This window comes from Nipponia nippon, unplaced genomic scaffold (assembly GCF_047370975.1).
Source record: "Nipponia nippon isolate SJK-2023a ecotype South Korea unplaced genomic scaffold, ASM4737097v1 scaffold_14, whole genome shotgun sequence".
Classification (NCBI taxonomy): Eukaryota; Metazoa; Chordata; class Aves; order Pelecaniformes; family Threskiornithidae; genus Nipponia; species Nipponia nippon.
The window spans coordinates 13,725,513-13,747,114 of record NW_028262330.1 but is presented as its reverse complement, the minus strand read 5'-3'; the positions used below and the strand labels follow the sequence as shown (position 1 = coordinate 13,747,114).

Sequence of the window (21,602 nt, the reverse complement as noted above, 5' to 3'; positions counted from 1 at the left end):
CACATTTTGTTCTCCTCTTACCAAACCCAGCTTGATGCATGGATTAGCAAGAGCAACAGTCCAAACAGCCCTGCAGTTTCTCAGGAGGTCCCCACGGAGCTGCACGCCCTCGCTGAGGCACCGTGAACGACACCAGCCTCCTGGTTCGCGTTTTTAAGGAGGCAGGACCTCACTGGAGAGCACTCAGCGACGTTTGCCTTTGTGGTGTAGCCGCAGATCTTCGGTCCCTTCCCCTCACCTCGGAAGGAGCAGTGCTCTGGTAATGAAACGCTTCCATGCTTTGTTTCCAGGTCCAGGAAGGCTTTTGAAGGTATTTCCCAAGGGAGGGGAGGTATCTTGGGCTAGAAAATGGAAATGCCAAGGATTAAAAAGTAACAGTGGTGTTAATAAGAGAGAAGAATGTAAGAGACAGTGTGTCTTTCATTAGAGTAATTTATATGATAGGAAAATAAAAGCAGAGAAGCTTTTCAGGCACACCAGCTCTTCTTCATGTGGGAAACAAAATTATGAACTACTGTCCTATTTTTCCAACCGTATTAGCTGGTCTCGCAAAAAGAAAATTCAGCAGTGATGAACTCTGTGACTCTTTCATTTGTCCGGTCACGAGCTGTTGCGCCATCCTACCCAGCCCACCAGGTTTCTGTGCTGGCTGCCACATCGCAGGTGCTGGGCTGCAGGGCCGGAGGGCAGACCGCGGCTTCTGGGGAGCAGCTGGGAGAAACTGGTGGAGACTGGGAGAGAGGCAGAGAAACAGCCGGAGAGGCACATCCAGGGCCCTGCCTGGGGTGGGACGGGACGCTGGCCGAGGGGAAGGGGCTGCCGGGCTGGCAGAAAGCAGCTTCTCCTGGGCACTTGGGAGGGGTGGCGTGGAGAGTTTGGCAACCCCGTAAGCGAGCAAAGTGCAGTGACACGAGAGCAAGGGAGGGCAAAAGGCCCGTCTGTCTCCTGTGAGGGCAGGGTGTGAAGGAGGGGATTGCTTTACCAACTGTAGCATCTGAACCTGTCTCGTTCTTTGCTGCTCTTGTTCAAAAGAAACTGGGCTGTAGTGTGTTTTAGAAATATAAAGGATTTTTAGTGTTTGGTGTGCTTATTGCAAAGAAAAGGTCGAGGCTGTTCACTTTAAAGCCTTACCAACTACCAGGAGCACTTCTATGGCCACCCCTGCTCCGCAGACAGAGGAGGCTTTTTCCATCGGAAGAGCCTCCAGCAATACTGCTTTCTCCCATAAGAGGGAGGCCAAGAACATTTAGTACCCTTGAGTATAATTTGAGCTGCTTGAAAATTAGTTCCTCAATATTAGATAAAACATTTTCCCTCCTTATGCCTCTCAGGAGCCTGCTACGTAGCCCATAGAAGCCCAAGCTTATCTTCAGTTCGGCAACTCGGCCTGTAAAGGACAGAGGCTTTCCAACGGGAGCGCTGCGGGGATGGACCCCGCAGCCAAGCCGTGACATCGGGAGAGCCGGGCTGTTTCCCAAGAGCCTGTACCAGCGATGTTACTGAAACACTGCCAGAGTCACCCATCCCAGTGACCCACTCCCCAGCAGCGCCCATCCCTGCGGACACCGATGACGCTGCCATGAATGACCACAGATGATCAGTTTGGATCAGACCAAAGCTGGTTAAGAGGCTCCGGGTGGACAGGTGAAGAGCTCGGGGGCCTCAGGACCCTGCCTGCGATTCAGACAGGGACATCTGGAGATGAATGCGTGGTTACACAGCTGATATTGCCCAAAGGGCTTTGGTTTTAGTTGCCTTAGCTGGTGGGTCGGGTGCCATGAGCAGGAAGGATGGAGCCCACCTTACTGAGATGGGGAGGAGCCCCATGTTCACCGATTTACTCGCTCCAGGGGGTACATGTCTGAAGTGTTCCACAGATTGACCTCCTTCTTGCCCTTACTATAATCCTATATTAATAACCTTCTTCCTACCTCCTTAGCTTTATAGAGCTCACCCAAATTGATCTTGTTTATGCTTTGTCAGCTGCCTTCTTTAATTCTAATTTAAAGTCCTTCTCAATTCCCAGAAAAGTTCTGGAACAACTCGTTAAACAAGGCACTTGTGTGCACCCAGCGTGCAGCGAGGGGATGGACAACCGCCACCGTGCACTCGTCGGGAGCAAATGCCGACAAACCAGTCTGATGGCCTGGATTGGCACAGTTTTTTAGGCATAAAGTGAAAAGTAGCAGACGTCATATATGTTGACTTCAGGAAGGTTTTTAACACTGGCCGTCCCAACCTTCTTTTAAGAAGATATGACCACGTGGTGAGTGCAAAGCTGGTGAGATAATTGTACCTCAAGTGCTAATTGCCAGTGGTTGTCAACATGGAAGGACATATTGAAGGGATTTTTGCAGGGGTCCATTCTGATGCCAGATCTTTTTAATTACTTCAGTTAACAGCCTGGATGAGTAACACCCATGAGTGCCTTATTAAACCTGCAGAGTGCTCTAGGCTGTGAAGGACAGCAAAGCCAACAGAATCCAGCACCAGACTGACAAATGGGCGAAATGGGCTGAAACCCATAGGGCAAAATTCAACAGGTACAACTTCGAGCATTACCTTTACCAACAGTGAGCAATGCAAATACAAGTGAGGGAACAACTGGGTGGATGCAGTTTTCCAAAAAAGAGTCCAAGATATAATGGAGAGCAAACTGAACACCAGCAACGAACGCCACCCTGGAGCATCTGAGCCAGGAGTGCAGGCTCCAAGAGAAGCTGGAGTAATGTGCCTAGCTAGGGACACTGTACTGCAAAACATGCAGGTCAATAGAAAAAAAAAAAAGTCAAAGGAGGTCATGGATGATGATGGGAGGCACAGAAAACATGAAGAAAGGCTGAAAGAAACCAGTGGATGTAGTCTGTAGAACAGAAAGCGGAGCGAGGAGGGGAAGGGAAACATTACAGTCAGCAGGTGCCTAAGAGGTCATTGCAAAGGCGGCCACGGCTGTGGCAAACAGGACAGGATACAAAGGATTTCAGCTCAGACAAAAAAGCTTAAGTTAGGCTTCCAGATAATGTCAGGATAGAAGCGTGCCAGAACAGATTGCGGGGGGATGGCGCAATCTCCATCACTGGAGGTCTTAAGGAACAGGTTTCACAAACATCTGTCAGGACAGGTATTGTTGATCCTCCCAGATTTGCAGGGGGCAAGGCTAAACAGGATGATTTTACCGACCTGTAAGCAAACCACATGCAGGTGGCACAAAGTAGAGGTGGAAGCCAGCTGTTGGCTTCTGCCAGTGTTTGCCAGCAGGCCCTGGGTTTCTGTGTCACAGCCTGCAAGATGCCGACTTTGGACCTGGGCTCTTGGTGAAGGCAGAAGCGGAGGCTTAAGCAAGGGAGGGAAGAGAAAGGGAAGTTGTGGAACTAGGGGGGGAATGTCTTTCATGTCAGGGCCTGGACTGTACCCCCCTCTCCAGGGGTCTAACTCTCAGCATTTAAGGCCAGTTTGCTGGTAGGAGCAAGCGCTTTAGTAAGCGCTTTGGAAAAAAGCTGGAAGAGCCAGGGGTTGGAGAAACCACTCTTCACTCTTTCCCTTGGGAGCTGTTTTTAGCCAAAGCTTTTACTTTGGTTGCCACCTCAGCTACGATACAGCTGTGTTGCTGCTGTGCCTGGCCATGCCCTGGGGCCATGAGCCAGACCCTGACCTGGGGACTTGACTTAACCTCAGATCGGCCTCGTTGCAGTAGACTTGTCTGGAGTCCAGGCTGACCCCGGTTACTGCCATGGGACCTGCCCTGCTCGCCTTGCTCGGGTCTGGGCTCTTGCTGCTGAGGCCACTGCCCGTCCACCGTGTTATGCTCCGCTCCTGCGAATCCTTCCTTGCAGAGCAGCCGTCCTGGGTGCTCCTTGGCATTAGGCAGGTGAAGATACAGCGTTGGGATCCCGCTTTCTGCTAGGCGGTGAGGTGTCCCACGTGGGAATATGAGAGGAGAGGGTAAGGGCACACCTTCACCTGGACACGTGTGCTTGTGCTGCTGCATGCCCTGGGCTCTGTGGTCGTTGTCACCGGCTCTGCCAGGCGCTGGCACTGGTGGCTACCACCCCTGGTGCCCACACAAACCACAGCCGGGAAGGGCTGTTCTTGTGGGAAGCTCTGGGCACGGCTGCATCCCGCTCCTCTCCAACCGAAGCGGCGGAGGGGACAGACTGCACGCAGCCTTGGGTCGGCCAGAGAGAGCAGAGGGCAGGTGGGACAGCGCAGGGTAGCAGCCCAAGTTCAAAACCAGCAAATAGGGTACTGGGATTTTGGCCCGCGTGCGCGCGGAGGTGATGGTGTTCCCCAAGGCAAAGGAAAGCTGCATCCCTGACTGGGAGGAAGATGACTTTGTTGGACTAGCAGGGGTTGGGAGGATCGAGCAGAAAGAGGGAGATGGTGAGGACCAGCTCTGCCCCCTTTTCCCACCTCCTGACAGAGGCGAGCTCTGCAGAGCTGTTCACTGGAGAGCAGGGTTCGGGCAGGAGGCTGGGCTCCTGTGCCCCAGGGACTGCGTCTTGGGTCTCAGCCTATCTCCCTGGCCCCACGTGCAGCTGAGCAGGGAAACCAGAAGACTTTAGGATGGGAGAAGATGCTTTCCCAAGCTGAAAGCACAAGAGGAAAGAAAAATCTTGGCCTTAACATGAGGTGAGATAAATAAAGATGAGCTGAGCTGGGGAAGAAAGAAGAAAAAATGAAGGCCAGAAGGGGACACAGCTCCTGCCCCAACCTCTTTCCCCATTGCATTTACATTTGCACACAGGGCAATGGTTGGCAGCTTCTGGAGGCACATCCAGAACATGTTCAGCACTTGAGGTGTTTGCTCTATCACCACCTTCATGAGAAGCACGGAGAAGCCTGGGCAATGAAGGAAAGAGTCCGCATGCCGCTGTCTAGCACCCAGGTGTCCAGCTCTTTCAGCAGCGGATCTCAATTCATAAAGGAGGTCAGTACTGCTGCTGTTACGTAGATAAGGAAGCGAGGGCTCTTGTGGGTGAAGGGACTTGCCCAAGTCGTGCAGCGGGCTGGAGAGAGAGCCCACGTCTCTGGGGGACCCATTTCACTGCTCTGATTCCCGGCGTGTGCTCTCCCTACGACTAAGGGTGTAAGTTTGGTGGAGTTAGGGGTAGGATCGGAAACGATGTGCTGGAAGGAACAGCAGTGGCTCAGGGAGGAAAGAAAACGTGGAGGAGACAGATGGTGGCAGAAAGGGGATGATGCCCTGGGTATCGTGGCAAACACAGGGGAAGTTGCGCCCCGTGGGGGCCAGGGAAGAGGTCTCAGGGAGACACGAGAAGTTTGCAAGTAGCTGCTTGTGTGTGAGGAAAAGTCATGGGTGAAGATGGGAAATCCGAGGGAAGTGCTTGGAGCAGCGGCTGGGCCTCGAGGGGCCTCCCCGGGCGCGAAGGCGGGAGACAGAGTTGAGGAGGCCGTTGGGCACCCGCGGGCAGCGGGCTGCCGGGCGAACCGTGCGGGACACGGCGCCGCGGCGGGGCCCGGGGGGCCCAGGGCGACGGGAGGGGGCGAAGCCCCTCCGGCCTGAGGAGGCGGGAGCCGAGCGGGGCTGCGGGCACCGGGCTGGGGCCGGGGGGAGGCACCGGGGCCGCGGCCCGGGGCAGGCAGCGCGGCGGCGCGGGCAGGGGCCCGGCGGGGAGCCCGGCCCCGGGGGCGGCGGGGGCTTCCCCCTCCCCGCGGGAGGCAGCGCCCGCTCCCGCCCCGCCGCAGCGGCTGCCGCAGGGCGCCGGGGCTGCGGGCGCCCCGCCTGGGAGGGGTTAAGCGGCGGCCCCAGCCCGGGGGCGGACGGGGCGGCTGCGGCGGCTGCTATACGGCGGCGGGGCTCTAGGTGTCCTGCCTGGGAGGGTCCCTGCTGCATTGCAGCCGCCGCGCTGCTCCCTCTCCGCGCACACAATGGCGACTCCCAGCCCCAGCAGCGGCTCCGGCGCCGGCGGCGGGAGCGGGCCGGGCGCGGGCGGCCCGCAGGCGCACGCCGCCGCCAGCAGCATGCAGGGTAAGCAGCCCCGCGCTAGGCCGCGGCCCGGCCGCCGCCGCCGCTTCCGGGCCGGGCGGCGCGCCCCGCTCTAGGCCGCGGCGGGCCGGGCCGGGCCCCCGGAGCGCGGTGCCCGCCGCGGGGCTTGCCCTGCCCGGGCCGAGCGCGGCGCCGCCGGGCGGCCGCTCCCGAGGACGAACCCCCGGGGGGGGGGGGGGGGGGGGGGTGTGCTGGCGGCGCCGGCCGCCCCGTGCCCCCCCGCGCTGGGCCCCGGCCCGGGCGGGCCGCGGCCCTCGGGACCCCGCCGGGGCCGGGGCGCGGCCGTGCCCGCCGTCCGCAGCGGCGCTGACCGCGGGGAACCCACGGCGCGGCCCCGGGGCGCAGGGGCGCCGGCGGGGGGGGGGGGGGGGGCTCGGCCGGGCCCCGGCAGGCCCCGCTCCGGGCCCTGCCCTTCGCTCCCTGCGGCTGCCGCCGCCCGCCGCGCCCGGCCCCGCTCGGCGGCCCGGCCGCGCCCGCCCGGCTCCCCGGGAGGAAGGGCGGCCCCGCGGCCAGGGCTGCCCGGCGGCGCGGAGCCTGCGCCGGGGCGCTGCCCTCGGCGGGGGCCGCGCCGCCCCGGGCGGCAGCGGGGAGCCGCGGGGCGGGACAAAGGCCGGGCTGGACGCGGCTCGGGCTTCTTCCAGCCGGGGACGGTTTGGCGGCCTCTCCGGGGTGACCCGCGCAGGCCGCGGGCAGCGGCGTCCCGGGGGCCCGGCCCGAGTGACGCCCGGAGCCCCGCCGTGCTGCCCGGGAGGCGGCCCCGGCGGGGGGAGCGGGCGGGCGGCCGCGCCGGTGGATCTGAGCGCCTCGGCCGGCGGCAGGGCGGCTCTGCCCTGGCCCGGCCCGGCCCGCTGCTCCCCAGCTCCGCCGGCTGGCCTCCGTGCCCCTCCGTGCCCGGGTACTTAAACATCTGCCTTGGGAAATACACGTAAACCCAGTGCCTCCGTGAACTTCTGGTTCAGTTTTGCTTTATTCTGCTGGAAATCTGCGGTGTTACGGTAGGGTCATGTTGCCAGGGTTCCCGCCTGCACTTGTTGATGGTTGAGCGCTCTTGCAAAAGCGGTGGATGTTTATTTGTCAGAAAAGCCACAGCAAACACCGTTTGAGTTCTGCCTTTAAAGTTAGACCATTGAAAAATACTCTCTGCTTGAACAACATTTTAGACTGAGGTGATGCAGTGCTGGTTTGTTTACTTTTTTTTTTATTTAATACGGGGATGGTAATGCTAAAGAAGCTGTTTGCCCTGTTTTGGGAACTCTTTCTTTATTTTTTCATAGAAGCAGGAAAGGTCGCGCTCCCTGCGAGAGAGGTGCAGGCACTCAGCAAATAACGTTTGTCGCAGTTGTTTGCTGTAGTCTGTGTTCTGTTCTGCTAGGGCAGACTGCACGGAGACTGACGGGGACCTATTCGGGCAGAGAACTGATGCTATAGATTAAAGAGTTTGGTACACTTAGAATAAAAAGGTGAATTGTTGCTGTTTGCAGCTTCCTCTGTGTGAAGCTCTTTGCTTGCTAGATGAAGGAGCGGGCACCTGTGGGGCCCCGGGAGGGTGGTATTATCCATGCTTACAACACCTTTCAGACACCAGAATCCCAAATCTTGTAAATGAAGTGCATGGATTAAAAACTTGACTGCGATGTGCCAAAGCGGTTGTGATAAAACAAGAAATAGCCTCGTTGCGGTGCAGTTACAACTCTCCGTGTTGCCCCTTGGTTTTCCATCCGACCCCTGTTTTTCACATTTATGAATCGTTCCTCTGAATCCTGTGTATTTTCAGGGCTGCGAGTTGGTTTTGCACCCTGACTGGAGAGCCTGGGATGCCCGGTAGGTTTGTGGTGATGTAGCATGGGCCTCCTTTCTCCAGGCGGAGGAAGGGCAGTTGTTTCTTTTGTATTTGGTTGGAAGTGGCTATTTAAATATGAATTTGGGGTGACAAGGCCAGTTGGATGATGTGCAAGTACTTGTGGTGAAAGCTGGTGTTAGGTTTTTCCTTTTTTTTTTTTTTTTAAGGTAACAGCTGAGTGCTTAGGTGCTCTGGGAGGAGCTGAGTGTAGGATCCTGGGTGGGCCACGGAGGAGCAGGGTGCTGCGGCCGTGGAGGTGAGGGCAGGTTGCTGGAACCAGCAAGAAGCTCCATGCCAGGAGGACAACAACCCTCTGGTGCCGTGCAACCGCTGCGCAAAGCCGCGGGAGTCCGTGGGTGGGGTGGGAAGGGGCTGGACGTGTCCGCAGGTGGCCTGCGGTCCGGTGGGGCGGGTCCGGCTGCTCCTGGAGGTGCACCAGGGCCTTGCCCCAAGCACGCGTCTCCCCGGTGCGGGCTCCCTGCTGACGCCCAGGGAAGCCGAGCTGTCGCAAAGCAAACCCACCCCAAAGGGGCGAGTTTTCCGCAGTTCGGATGCCCAGCGTTTGCTTGTGGCGGGGTCGGGCGAGCGCTGGCGGGAGGGAGGTGCGGGAATGCGTTGCTGGGTGGGGAGAAAAGTAGGTAGGACTGCGTCAGTGTTGATTTAATTGGCTTAAACGGTATGGTGAGGTGGAGCAGGGAAGTCATTAAGCTGGAAACAAGTAATTATAGTTTAAAAAAAAGTTTTGCTCAGTTAATTTTCAGCCAGAAACACTCTCTGACCCAGCTTGTGCAACTGCTGCTGCGAGGGAGGTGGTGGGAGCGGGAGGGGGTGGGACGGCTCCCGTGGCTCCAGCCGGTGGCAGGGGCTGTGGCAGTGCTCCTCCGGACAGCGGTCTGTCGCTTTTGGAGACTGTGCCCAGAGGACGCGTGCTTGGGCAAGCTGGCTGGAGGTTAGAGCCTCTCGCAGGGGGTTTCTGTGTCGGGACGAGGGCTGGTGGTTTTGCAAGGGGTATCTACTGTTGGGGAGTCCGGCAGGGGCTGGGGGTAAGGAGAAGGCAGGTTGTGGTGCAGGGGAGAAGTCTTCACGGAAATTGAGGCCCACCACGTTAACGTCTGGAGCAAGGGCAGCAGATTCAGAAGGTCTCTACAGGCCACCCTGTTTTATTTCTAATCTGATATCCTACAGTGTTGGATGCGCACAGGCTAAAGCTTCTCCAGGTGACAATACTGAGATGCAGGGACACGTAGCTGTCCTCATGCTGGGCTTACCGTGCAGCCATGGCCCTCAAGGCTTGCGATCGAGCAAGGGGTTGCTTGAGGTCTTCTTACCCTTAGTGTTTTGCACGTTGCAGCTTCATGCTCGTGTGGTCTCCTGCCTAGTTGCATCAGCTGTTCGTGCCCCTGAACCTGGGAGCTTCGTGTCTTCCCAAAGGGTCCCTGTGGCCAGCGCAGTTGATGGTGCCATGTTCAAGGCGTGGTTGACAGCTCAGAGACAAAGGAGAGCTGGAATTCTCAGTCTTGAAAATAGATCCTATTTCATAATTTTTGAAGTGGTGATTTTTGTTTGTTGCGTGCCAGCTGAAGTCTGTCTGGATGCTGGTGACCGCTGGTGTGAAGAATCGTTGTCCTTCTTAGTTACGTGCCATGTTAAAAGTCCAGGAGCAGTCCTGCGTATTTAGTGTCCTGGATGTTTTTTGGAGAAAACAGAGATTCTGTGAGAAGTAGGATCTTTGACAGTGATTTAAGGAAAAACAACACCCAAACTGTAACTGGAGCGATTTTGCCTTTCTCTCATTGCCAAAATTAGTAATAGTCTTTACTGCTGACATTATGTAGAAAATGATCATTTGGAGAACAGTGGTGTGAAGTCTAGAAATGTAATTAATTCCAAGGCATAGGAACAATTTTGATTCTAATTGCAACTTGTGGAGTCACTCGTCTTACCTCCAGTGCCAAGCAGGAGCTGGAATCTCTTATAACTGGCTGTTCCTGCGGTCGGCGTGCAGGAAGACTGGAGGCAACTGGGACTTCTCAGAGTACTTGCTGCTTGGTGTGCTCTGGTGTCTTTCAAAAGCAAAGCATACATACTGTATATGTCTTTTCAGAGCGTACATGATGGTTCAGATGTGTTGGGTGGGAATTCCTGACCCGTTCAGCTGGAATTTGGGATTCTCGGTTCCCTTCACATGTGTGGTCCTGTCTGCTCCCCCATTGAGGCCTTTGCTCTCTCTACCCCCCCGCAGCCATAACCTGCCTGCTTTTGGCAAACATCAGAGAAGGTCCGTATCTGGTTAAAGAGTCCCCTGTGCATATGAGGTGAGGAACGTGGGCAGGGAGGTGGCTGAGGGGTGTCTGTCTGAGTGCATCAAGAGACTAACTAGAGTCCCGCTCTCGTCCTGGGATGCCGTTCAGGACATCGGTGACGTATTGGAGTTGGGAGATGGGTTTCTGCCTACGTAGGAGGAAGCTCTGCCCCGTACCTTTCTCTGACTGGTGGAAAAGAGGTTGTGGGAGGCTTTTTGAGAGGTCAAGAATCGTTTGTGTTTGGCAGATGACAGAATTGATGAGCACTGCGATGGACTTTGTCAGTCACTGTGGTCAGCTGCATTTGGTGCCAGTGTGTAATCTGTGCTGTGTCTTTGGGGTAATCGTAGTTACTTCAGACAGTGCTGCCAAAAGCAGAATATTACTTGAAACCATTTGTGGGCATCGCTGTGTCCGGTACAATCCTCAGTATGGGAATTTGGTAAGAGCAGCCATGACTCCTGTATCCTCCTCCTCTTTGTGTTGCTGCCTTTGTGAGTGCAAGCAGTGACCGGAGCAGCTCTTCTCCCTGCTGCTGAAGGCGCTCCTGGACCCAGGCCTGGCAGGAGAGGAGTGAGATGTTGATGCCTTGATGTTGAGATGTTGGATCTGCTGGGGCGCAACGTGGGCGCTGTCAGAAGGCTGGAGGGTGGACTGAACCTCTCTGAGCCGAGGGGCATAAAGCATGGGGAAAGTAAGAGAAGCGCCAGTGAACACGGCAGTTTGCTTAGGGAACCTCAAAGAGGGGAATTCGGGGAACAAGACGACAGTGGAGAGGTGGAGGGGTTGTGAAGCAAAGGGAGCAGCAGATGAGGTATGAAGCAGCATGTCAGTGGCCAGGTAAAATGAAACATATGATGTAGATAACAAAACAAGACAGAAAAGAGCAAGATAAGAAGAGAGGGGACTGGAGGGGAGAATTAATCCTTGTCCTCAGTAGGTGGTAAAATAAGCGTTATCCGTCGCTGTGTGTTAATTACCTGTTCTTATTCTAATGTAGACAAAGTGAGTTCGGTCTTTAGCAGGTGGGAACTGATTGAATAAAATCAGAAGGTGGCTGCACTTACTCTTGCCCACAGTGGAATTGCACAACCGGTGTGTGTTAACGTACGCCGCTGGTGCAAGCTGACACTGGCAGCTTTGTCAGATTGATGGGTGTACGTCTACTTGGACACGTCTGCGTTTATGATGGAAGGTAAAGATAGTTGCGCGGTGAGCAAACCAATGTATTTTAGTTCGTTTGTGCCTACCAGTTTATTCCTGTACGGTTTCTCTGCCAGGATATGGCTGACGATATCTGCTTTGTGTTTGAGTCTTAGCGTACACCTGCGCGTGTAGGACTGTTTTTATGTGTAAACGTATGTTTTTCCATTTCAGGTTTCCATTTTGGTTTACTTGTAATCAACCGACATTCTTAATATGTCTGTTTTCCTCATAAAGGTGCAGCCCGGAAATACTAGTTAGTCTCATCAGATGCTGGGAGGCTTTTCAGTTATTTTAGACTGATTTGATGGAGCTGACAGGGGTGGAAATCACGCTGTTGCCTGTCAAAACGAGGGCCATCTAGCAAGAGGAAGATGAGTTTTGTGAGGAAGCAAAAAAAAAAAAAAGAAGAAAATGTGTACTTTCCAGACTTGATTTTGTTGAGGAGTCCCCCGAATTAAATTTATTCATAGTCCCGGCGTGCGTGCAGTGAAACATTACTTACAGGAGTCTCGTGTAACCACATCAAGCTCTGCGTGTATCAAACACACACGAACACCTTGTTAGCATTGTACAGATGGGACGTGATTGCTGCCTTTGAAGTCAGATGTCTTCTGTTGGATTTAGGTTAGACAAAATGTTATGTGAGTTGAAAGAAAAATGGAGGTCTCCTTCCCAAGGGGAGGAATAGCTGCTGTAGCCTGGGGAGGCTGGAAGGAAAAACTGCAGGAGAGAAAGAAGTGGCACGGGGTGTTGGTGTAGTGCTGTGCCCTGCGGGGCAGGAACCGGCAGCAGATGTCCGCCCAAATTTCACTGAAGTGACGCTTATAAAGAAGGTACAAAAATCTCTGAATGGATGCGATGCTTCTGGCATCCTCTCAAAGGCTGGAGTGCACTGATCTGGACCCGCTTCCAAAAGGAGCTGGTTATGTTCCCAGGTCTCACGTACCTTATTTAAAATGGACTGCACTGTATTCACCAAAGGTATAAATGCCTCCTTAGATGTGTGTGTTTTTGTTGCCCTTCTGCTGCGTCCTGAGAACAGCGTCCCGCTCGGGGCGTGGGAAGGGTGAGGGAAACCTGGCTGATTTTGGCAGTTGAACAGTTCCATCATGGTTCAGGGATTGTCACTTTGGGGTGCGGACTCTTCCGTGCATATTCGGGTCAGGGTGGATTATTATTATTCTTGTACAGTCTGGCCTCCTGCTTTGGAGGGATGAACAAACCTTTTGGGAATTCCTGTGTTGGTCCTGGTCATTTATGGTTGGGCTCTAACATCTCTTCTACAACGAGAAACCCAGTCCCTGTAAAGACACCAGTTCAAGAGAATCTGTGTCTTTAAGTCAATTGGTCCAGTAGTTATTGCATTTTCAAGCTGTTGTTTTTTTTTTTCTTTGTATCGGTTTGGTCGGTTCCTGGGTGTTGGGTGTTGGTTGCTGGCAGAGGAGCCCTCCAGCAGCCTCCCTGTGCAGTCACCGTGCTGCTCACTTGGCCGATGTCTTCAGTAACGCGAATCCTGCACGGCGTTATTCCAGTCTGCTGGCGTTCCCCGCAAAGGGCTTTTGTTTGTCTTCTAGATCCTCCGATTTCTTTTTATGTTGCAGGCTTGTTTGATTTCAGAAGAAATGCGTGAGCAATGGGTAAATGATAGTGCAGTGCCTGTGGAGCACTGAAAAATTTCGTCCTTTTAAAAAGGTGTGTTGCTGTAGCTGGATTAATTAACGTGCAGTAGTTAACGCATGGTAAATCCCTAGTGAGAGACGCTTCACCTGTGTTTCTTCAGTTCAGCTCGTAGGTAACTTGAACGCTCTGTCTCTGCTAGGCTCTGGCGGTGGAATAGCTAATGCGTGTTAGTTGTCCCTCCGTATACACGTGCCACGCTTCGGTGATGATGGCACTTCTGTTCGGAGGGTATCTGAAACAAAAGCCGTGAGGCTCACCCCTCTCCGTAGGTGACTGACTTAGATGTTCAGGGTGGCTGTTAAAATATAAACATATTTAATTATCAAAATCAACGAGAAAGAAAGCGCTCTAAGTTATTCTGAAGGTGCCTAGGGGTTAAGTCATTGTCCATAAAGCATGGAATTGCAAGGAGGGGTGCGTTTCATCTCGTTCTTCTGGGCTGAGGTTGCAGGAAGGATTTGCGCAGCCCTGAAGCCCTCTTTGGTTTTAACTCAGGGTCCCTCTGGTTGTCTGAACAAGACAAAGTAATTTTTGCTGTGATTCTGCACCCTGTTTTATATCCCCACCCCACCTCCTTATACCATTGCTGAGTTGTTGGACAATTTATCTCTTACAAATCTCTTGCTGAGGTTTGCTAAGTGGACTTGTATAAACTGTACGTAAGATGCTTGGAGACCCGCCGCTGCAGGTGGCACGATGTGTAGCAGCCTCTCGAAGGGGTGTTCACGAGTTTTGTGTTGACTGCGAGTGCTGGTACGGATATACCTTTAACCTATACAGCCCCTCTCTCTGTTCACCTTGTAGGCACCTCCCTTGCGGAGGCCGTGTGGGTGCCCTGGCCCTGTGGCCGGTCCCAGCTCAGGAGCCAGCCTTCCCCCCGAGGAGGCAGAGCTCCCCGAGCTGCGGTGCCGCCGAGGGAGTAGGACGACGCTGCTGGGGTGGCGGGAGGGAGGAAACCCCCTTTCCCAGGGGCGGGCGGGGAGCACGGTGGATTGGCTCCATCGCTTATCAAACCGTGCCTGTGGCCCACTGGGCGTATGTTCACCCTAAGTCCCCTGCCCGCTAATCTAAGCCTAAGTCAGTTGCTTGCACCTGGAAGCGAGTCCCTTCGCAAGCCGAAGTCGGGCGCTGACACAGTGTCAGTGTCTGAGGCAGCCAGCCCTCATAGCTGGCGTTGCTGGCAGGGCAGAGGTGTGCGGCCGCGGGACAGCCTGATGCTTCTGGCTCACCGAGGAGCCTCTCTGTCGCCAGGCTGCCCCGCCGCCAGAATAATTCGTGTGGCCTCCCCAGCCGCTGTCTTTCCTGGGTGCATCGTTGGTGTGGGCGGTGGGCTCCATTAGGTAATCTGGCTCCTATTTTTCTGTTTGTGGGTTTGTTTGGGTTTTTTTCTTTCTTGTGTGTGTGTTTTTGCTTGTCAGGGATCAAGCAAATTTCCACGGTTGCATTGCGCTGGCAAGCCGCAAGTGTAAGAAATCAGCGCTCTGGTGTACAGTAACTTATGAGTTAGAAGAGCACCATATTGGAACTAATTTGCTTCCTGCCTGCCTTTAATTCCAGTGTTTTTACCTCTTAGTAACTGTGCCGGACTGGAGCGGTCTTTTTTTCCGAGACACTTGTTGAAGTTGAAGGAAAGGATAGGCTGCAGGGAGACTTGCAGTAGGGCAGACTTGAACTAATTCATGTGATTTAACATGGTAAACGCGGAGCACCCAGAGGATGGGAGGGGTTCATTTTAAACCAAAGGATTTAAAAGAAGACTGATGAACTTTGGCAGCCAAATACGTTTGGAAATGACGATAAGGGGGGAAGAGAGAATTGAAAACGTGCTCTGCCTCGGTGTTTGAGCATGCCTTGGCCACGGCAATACCCGTGATGTGCATTTCTCGGTCTACTTAGCTGGTTGTTGCTTCAAGGTAAGTTCTGTAGTTTGTGCATCTGTAGAGTGTTTGTGCCTCCCCATCGTTAGGTGGAAAGGTGCAAGCATGACTTTTATTAGATTTCATAGGTTTATTTAGGTCCCCGTGCGCAGAGTCTGTGAATTTTTGAGGAGACCAGGCTACCAGTAAGCAAAGGTCCTTGCGCAGCGCTCTGCACCGCCCGTCGGGTGCCTGCTCCGCGCCTGCACGGACCCCGCGCGGGGCGTGTGAGATATCGTTGGCCTGGATTTGCGTCAGGACCGTCATGTGATGCTGCAGAGCATCTTCCAAAACCTGTGACCTTGACTCCTCAGGCTGTAGCCCTCCGTGGCGGGATCTCTGCTATTGCTGTTTGTGAGGAAATACAACATGGTGTTGCCAAGCATCTGCTCCCCGTCTCCCTCCTGGTTCTGCTCTCAAACGAGCTAAGCTGCCGTTCACGTGAACGTGTGCAATAACTTTGTGCTTAGCAGGGTACGGCCCATTAACTTTTGTATGAGCATCGAGGGAGATGGAGAGTATGGATATTGCACAAATTGCGTATTTATTAGCTGCTAAATTGATTTCCTCTTTTGCAAATCGAAGCCTTTGTGTTTGCCCTTTACTGGAGGCAGAGCGAGCCCTCCAGGAAGCAGACGGCTCGCACTGATCCTGGAGGGAACAAAGAGTCCAAGCGCCAGGAATTAGTCTGTGTTTTGAATAATTTATCTGATCTTTCTGAGGTGCTTCAGGAGATGCCCTGTGGTGTAAGGAGGACAGCTGCTGGGAGCAGACAGAGCTGAGTCGAAAGGGAGTTGATTCCTTTATCAGTTTTTGTCTAGGCTTATTTTTTTCTGTGGACCAAAAGGGTTTTATGGTTTGCTTTGGACCCAACTCCCTGGAAGCGGTTCTCTGAACTGAATTAGCCATCGCTTTGCTTTTGGACCAGAGAGCAAAGTGTTTGTACTTTGAAGAGGTTTGTGGACAGAGATAAAACAGTTTCCTTTACAAACACACGGCTGTGTTGCTTTGACCTGGGAGGGGTTATGGACTAAAACAAAAGCATTGCATTTGGAAATCCCTTCTGGGGAGTGATGGGACCGTGTCTGAGTTTTCCTGTAAAGACCAGTTCCCCTCCTGAACAGCGTCAGTTCAGGACCTGGTCTCACGCCAAACACTGGAAACCTCGCCCTACCTTTGATGTCCTCTTCTTTCCTCCTGTCCCACTCAAACGTGGATCGGCAGAGGGTAGGAAGGAGGAGGAGGAGGATCAGAACTGCTTTGTAGGGCTGGTCAAGACTGGCAGCCCAGAGCCGCGGATGGACACGGGAGTTTTGTCCTGTCTTGCAGGTATTTTTTGCCTTGTGGTAGCAGGAACAGTCAGCATGTGGAAACTGGGGTGTTTGGATGTCTGCTTTTGAAGCTGGTTTCCTTGCTGATTTGGGGAAAAGAGAGGTCAACTTTCTCCTTTCTGATCTGATGTAGCCCAGCTGTTGTAACTAGAAAGGGTGACTGTATGGCGTAAGTACGTAAGCAAGTTTATGCAGAGGAGTTGTGAATGAGCTCGGACTTCTATTGGAAGAAGGGGTTGGATGTAAAGGTTTGGAGATGTGCTGCTTTAGGCAGCAGCTTGGCAGTTGAGTTCTTGCTGCGCTGGGGGCAGACGCTGTTGAATATCTGAATAAGCTTGCCAACGTTCTCCTGGAAATGCAAAATCTATTTTAAAATATGTTTCTAATTAATTTATTTCTTTTTGAGAAGAGTTGGAGTAACATCCTGGAGCTTGTCTGCCCAGCTGGTTATGCCAGAGTGGTGGCCAAATACGCTTCCTACAGGGTAAGCTTTGCTACCGTGCATCAGTGCTGGACATCCTTGGGGCCGAGAACAAGAATTTACTCTCTGGCCTGTTCCCGTGGCCTCACCCCTGCCGATCCTGCCAACGAGGACTGCAGCAGAGCAAATGGGAGAAGGATCTCAGCAAGCGTGGCAGTGGCGAAGGTTGAGACAGGAGCGGTGGGAGCTGGTGTCTGTGGCCCGCGTGTGTCTGTCTGTACGCTCGTGTGGGAGGGCTCGCCTGGTTCCCCCGTCAGGGACATGATTTGGGATCTTCTGTGACTTGAACTGGAAATTCCAAGTCTGATTTGTCAGTACGGCTGCTTTTTTTCCTGCCCTACAAAAATAAACTGTAAATGAAGAATGTGTGAATGCAGGGTTTATTTCAGCGAAGACATGAGATGTTTCTGGGGCTGGTCATTCGCTTTAATATAGATGGGTCTTAGTCACGACTGACTTGAACAGGAGCCCGTAACTGAACTGGCAGCAGGGAACCTGCTTCGTTGCTGAGCTGCCAAAGGTCTGAGCTGCACTCTGCCTCGTGCCAGGGCACTGTGCTGCTCTCACAGCACCTGGGACGGAGTCCAGGAGCCGCTTGTCCACGGTGCTATTTCCATTTAGTAAATAGAAGCTTTCTGGGAAGGTTTGTGTTGGGTTTTCCTCTCAAATCTGATTAATACTCTGACTTCTTTGGCAGTGAAGCTCTGACTGCCCAGCATTCGTGTCCTCCCTCAGAGTAATCCTGTGCTGGTGCGTCTTTGAGACCCAAACCAAACACAACGAACGCTCTGTGGCAACGTTCTTCAACTGGTTGATTGTCCACACTGTGGAGTGATGCACCAAACTGCAGATGTAATAATACTGGGGTCAAAATCTTGCTATCCATTTGGGCATCACGTTCAAGAGATGTGGGTTTAGCAACCAATATTGGTTGCTCTGTGACAGCCGAGCTGGTGAAGGTGAAGGTTGGGTCGTCTTTGTCCAAGCTGGCAGGAGCTGCTGCTGCTTGACTCATTGACTGATGTGCCAGGAGAACAAGCGTCTGCTCTGTCAGTGTTACATCCAGAGAGCTCCAGGGGATGACGAAGCCGAGTGTCCCTGTTCGCCGTGGGTTACGGCATTCTCCGCATTCACAGCAGTTTCACAGCAATAGTTTATTCCAAATTTCTACCCATAGTTGAAGTCCATAAGCTGCCACTGTGATGTGCTGGAGGAAGAGGCTGTTCCCGCTACTTTGGATACTGCAGAAATGGTAATTGTGAACAGAACTTACACGTGATCCTGTGAAGTTATTTTGCCCAGTGCTTCGGAGGAACAAGGTAACCAGTATATGCTAGAAGAAAAGTTCCCTCAGTCCCAAGTATGGCAGTTGTTTTAGATGACTGTGAGTTTGATATGCTCTGGTCCATGTTAGGACTCAAAGAAAGACAAAGACCCTTGGAAATCTCTTTAAAAATAAAAGAAAAATAATCACAGAATGGAAACGCAATGAGAGGATCCTGTCTGGCCTCCCCCCGTGCGTGCACGCACACTCACGCTCGCTCTGCCCGGATCAGCCGCAGCCCAGCTGGTACGATAAGCCCTTCGCTCCCCCCTTAGAGACACCAGCAAGCTGGGTGCCCAAGAGCTCCTACCACAAGTTTAATGTTTTGTCTCCAGTAGTTACCCCTTTCTACCTCGTACATAAGCACATCAAGCTCCTTCTTAAAAACGGTTTGGACTCTTTGCTTTCCAGAGGACCGTTGCTGTCATTAGCTGGAGATGTTCTTCTGGTTGTCCGACCGTGGTCATTTCGTGACAACTGTGTAGCTGTTGATCTGTCATCTTCAACATGCATGCTGCTACTCCATCCGTAATGCCTGCTTCTTGGAGGTGTTTCAGAGCGCGGTGGTGTCCCTGCCTGGCATGCCTTGGGCTGGGCGAGGAACCAGCCTCTGCCACCCTTTCCAGGAAACGAATGCTCTGTTCCCGCTGATGGGAGGTTATTTGCAGTGACTTTGGAGTTCACTTTGTCTCTTGGGTTTGCTGATGGCCTTGCACGGGGCAGAAATGTGGGCAGCAGGACCAGGCTGATGCCTCCAGCTTCCCCCTTCCCCTGGGTGCCCCCCAGGGCGGCAGCAGCAGGAACAGACCCCGGCTGTGCTGCTGCAGCGTTTCATCCACCACGGACAGAGATGAGCGTAGCATTGCTGGTACGTGGGTGGCATTAAGCAGCTCCCACCTTCTTGGCAAAAAATCGTGAGTCCTGCTGTAGTGGAGAAATGGTGGCATCTTAAACCAAAGCAGTGCAGGTCGATTTTCTCTGGGGTGAGACTTAAGGCGGACAGTGAGCGGCATTGGCTCTGGCCGTAGGCTGTGCGCAGATGTCTGTGAAGGTGGACGACTTTTATTTGTGTTGCTCTGACACCTTGCGAGAGCCAAGAGGACCCTTTGGTGGTTTTGTGTGGGACAGTCCAATTTTGTATGCAGAACTGGTGCATGAGTTCCTTTTTCTGGGAGTTCCGAGGGCGAAGGAGTTAATGGGGATGAGGGCAAGGGAAGAAGATAGCTGGATCTGCGTTGGGGCTACTGGCTGATATTTTTGCAACAGTCTTCTGTTACCCAGCGTGAGACCGTGGGGATTAGCCGGGCAGACTCCCAGGCTCCTTCCGTGCTGAAGACCCGCCTGCCCTCTGCACAGCGGTAGAGCTTTTTTCGAAGGACTTTCAAAATCCAGCGGACTTGGGGAATTTTTGTTGAGAGACTCTATGGTGCTTATTTCTTTAGCAGAAAAACTTTGTGTTTGGCCCTAGCTGTGGGACTTTGAAAGAATGAAAATAGTTGTATAACCCCTAAAAGAATCATGTCTGGCGTAGTGGCTTATAATAACACGACTGAAAAGGAAAGTAAGGAGACGATCGGAAAGAAAACAAAGAGTAGATGAAAATGTCATTCGCCATCTCTGAAAATCTAAATGTATTCAGAGGATCTGTTTGGACTTCAAAACCCGTTTGAAGAGCCACGGTGCAGCTGAGCGGCGCGGCAGCGTGCACGCGCGTCCCGCTGCCCGGAGCTGAGAAAGAAACGTTTCAAGGGGAGAGCAGAGGTGGCAGATGCAGAGCTGGGCCAAAGGAGTGGGAAGAAGTTTTAAAGCAAAACAGTGAACTTCCAAACGCATCAAGAAAGTTGAGTTGGTTTTGTATGGGTAAAAGGAACTTTCCTTGCAGAATGACATAAGGGTTTTTTTTCCTCTTTCTTTTAAATGTTCATGTTTTCCTACTAGTCAGGTGGTTCGCTGATGCATTTCTTATTTTCACCAATCAGTATTATTAATAAGATTTCGGAGCCTTAAAATCAACATTAGTAGACTTCTGCGGGTAATTTCAGTTACAGTTCTTGCTTGATTCTTGTCCTTTGAACATATTGCCAGCCTGCTGTGGTGGCTTTTTGGTTATTTTTCAGTTTTTGTATGCTATTGTAGAGAGAAAACCAATTAAAAACCCCCGTCTCATTCAGGAGGTTGTGTAAGTTGTAGCTGCTGGTGTGAGGGGACACCAGGTCGTGCGAGACTCGTGGTGAAGTCCAGAGCTGGCAGCAGTGTGCCCGTGAGGAACGCACGGTGCTGCCGGCGCGGTGGGAGAGGGCAAGGCAGGATTTTTTTGGTTCTCCCCTTTCCCCTTCTTCTTTCCCCTTCTTCTTTCCCCTTCTTCTTTCCCCTTCTTCTTTCCCCTTCTTCTTTCCCCTTCTTCTTTCCCCTTCTTCTTTCCCCTTCTTCTTTCCCCTTCTTCTTTCCCCTTCTTCTTTCCCCTTCTTCTTTCCCCTTCTTCTTTCCCCTTCTTCTTTCCCCTTCTTCTTTCCCCTTCTTCTTTCCCCTTTCTTTTTCATCTGCACAGTGTTGGGTTACATTTGGGTTGCATAGTTTTTGTGCACTTCTCACTCCTCACTCAAACGAAGTCAAAAACGTCCCATATTTTTATATCTGAGGTCATGTTTAGCGCAGCGTAAGTTGAAACGTGCCTGTAGCACATCGGGTGGTTTTTGAGAGCTAAAATAGTCGCCTGGCTCAAGCCCTTAGGCCGGACGATGAGCGCAGACCTTCCTCTCTGGTGGATGATGTTTCTTATTCTGGTGGCTGGCTAGCGGTGACGCGCTTGTGCTTCTTCCCGGTGCGTGCCTGTGCCGTGCCATCGACGCGCTCACCTTCAGCGTGCCAGGTGCTTCCCAGAAATCTGTCTCTGTGCAATGCTGAGCGGCTGTGGGGAAGCAAGTGAGCTCCAGCCAGGTCCCCTCTCTCTGGGTGCCTTTATAGCTTTCCTTGCCATACGATAAGGCGAGGCTGTGGAGACAGCAGAGAAGATGGTGTTTGCTCTGGTACGGGGTATAGCCACCATCCCACGTGGCCGTAGTGTGTTGTGCGGACTTCACGTGGCTCGTACTGGTTCTGGGGTGACAGTACTGGTTCAGAGGTAAACGTCGTAGAAGAAGTCAGAGGGAACACCCATCTCCATTGGCTTGGTCAGCAGTGGTGGAGAGGGCCGGGGCTGGTCTTGGCTCTGCTGCTGGCTGGGCACCTGCTGCCCGTCCTTGGGTGGCCGCTGTGCCTGAGGAGACGCTGTTTGCAGGCTCTGCTCCAGGCGCTCAGTGCGTTGTTGCAGGGAGCCCTGTGCTACGTGTGGCTGGTGGGGTGTCAGATCCCCCTTGGGTAACGCTTGGTTTCCCCTGCCCTTAATTTGTCAAATTTAAAGATAAAATGGTTGGAAACAGCAGCCTGCAGCTTACCGAGAGTGCAACAGTGCTAAATTCCCGTGGACACGCTTTAGTGCCTGCACCACCATAGCCCGCTAGATCACACGTGGCTC

At 53.3% G+C, this 21,602-nt stretch overlaps 1 protein-coding gene across 2 annotated transcripts in view; it reads left to right on the top strand.

Moving 5' to 3' along the window:
• The first annotated feature begins 5,680 nt into the window (after positions 1–5,680).
• Positions 5,681–21,602, top strand: part of MAP2K4 (mitogen-activated protein kinase kinase 4) — a 104,870-nt gene continuing 88,948 nt past the window's right edge. Inside the window, exon 1 of one of the 2 annotated variants that reach the window (XM_087751330.1) lies at positions 5,681–5,989. In XM_087751330.1, the coding sequence (XP_087607456.1) occupies positions 5,890–5,989 (100 nt within the window). In that variant the 5' untranslated portion in view covers positions 5,681–5,889. The remainder of the gene's footprint in view (positions 5,990–21,602) is intronic. The other variant, XM_087751331.1, reaches the window with a different exon arrangement.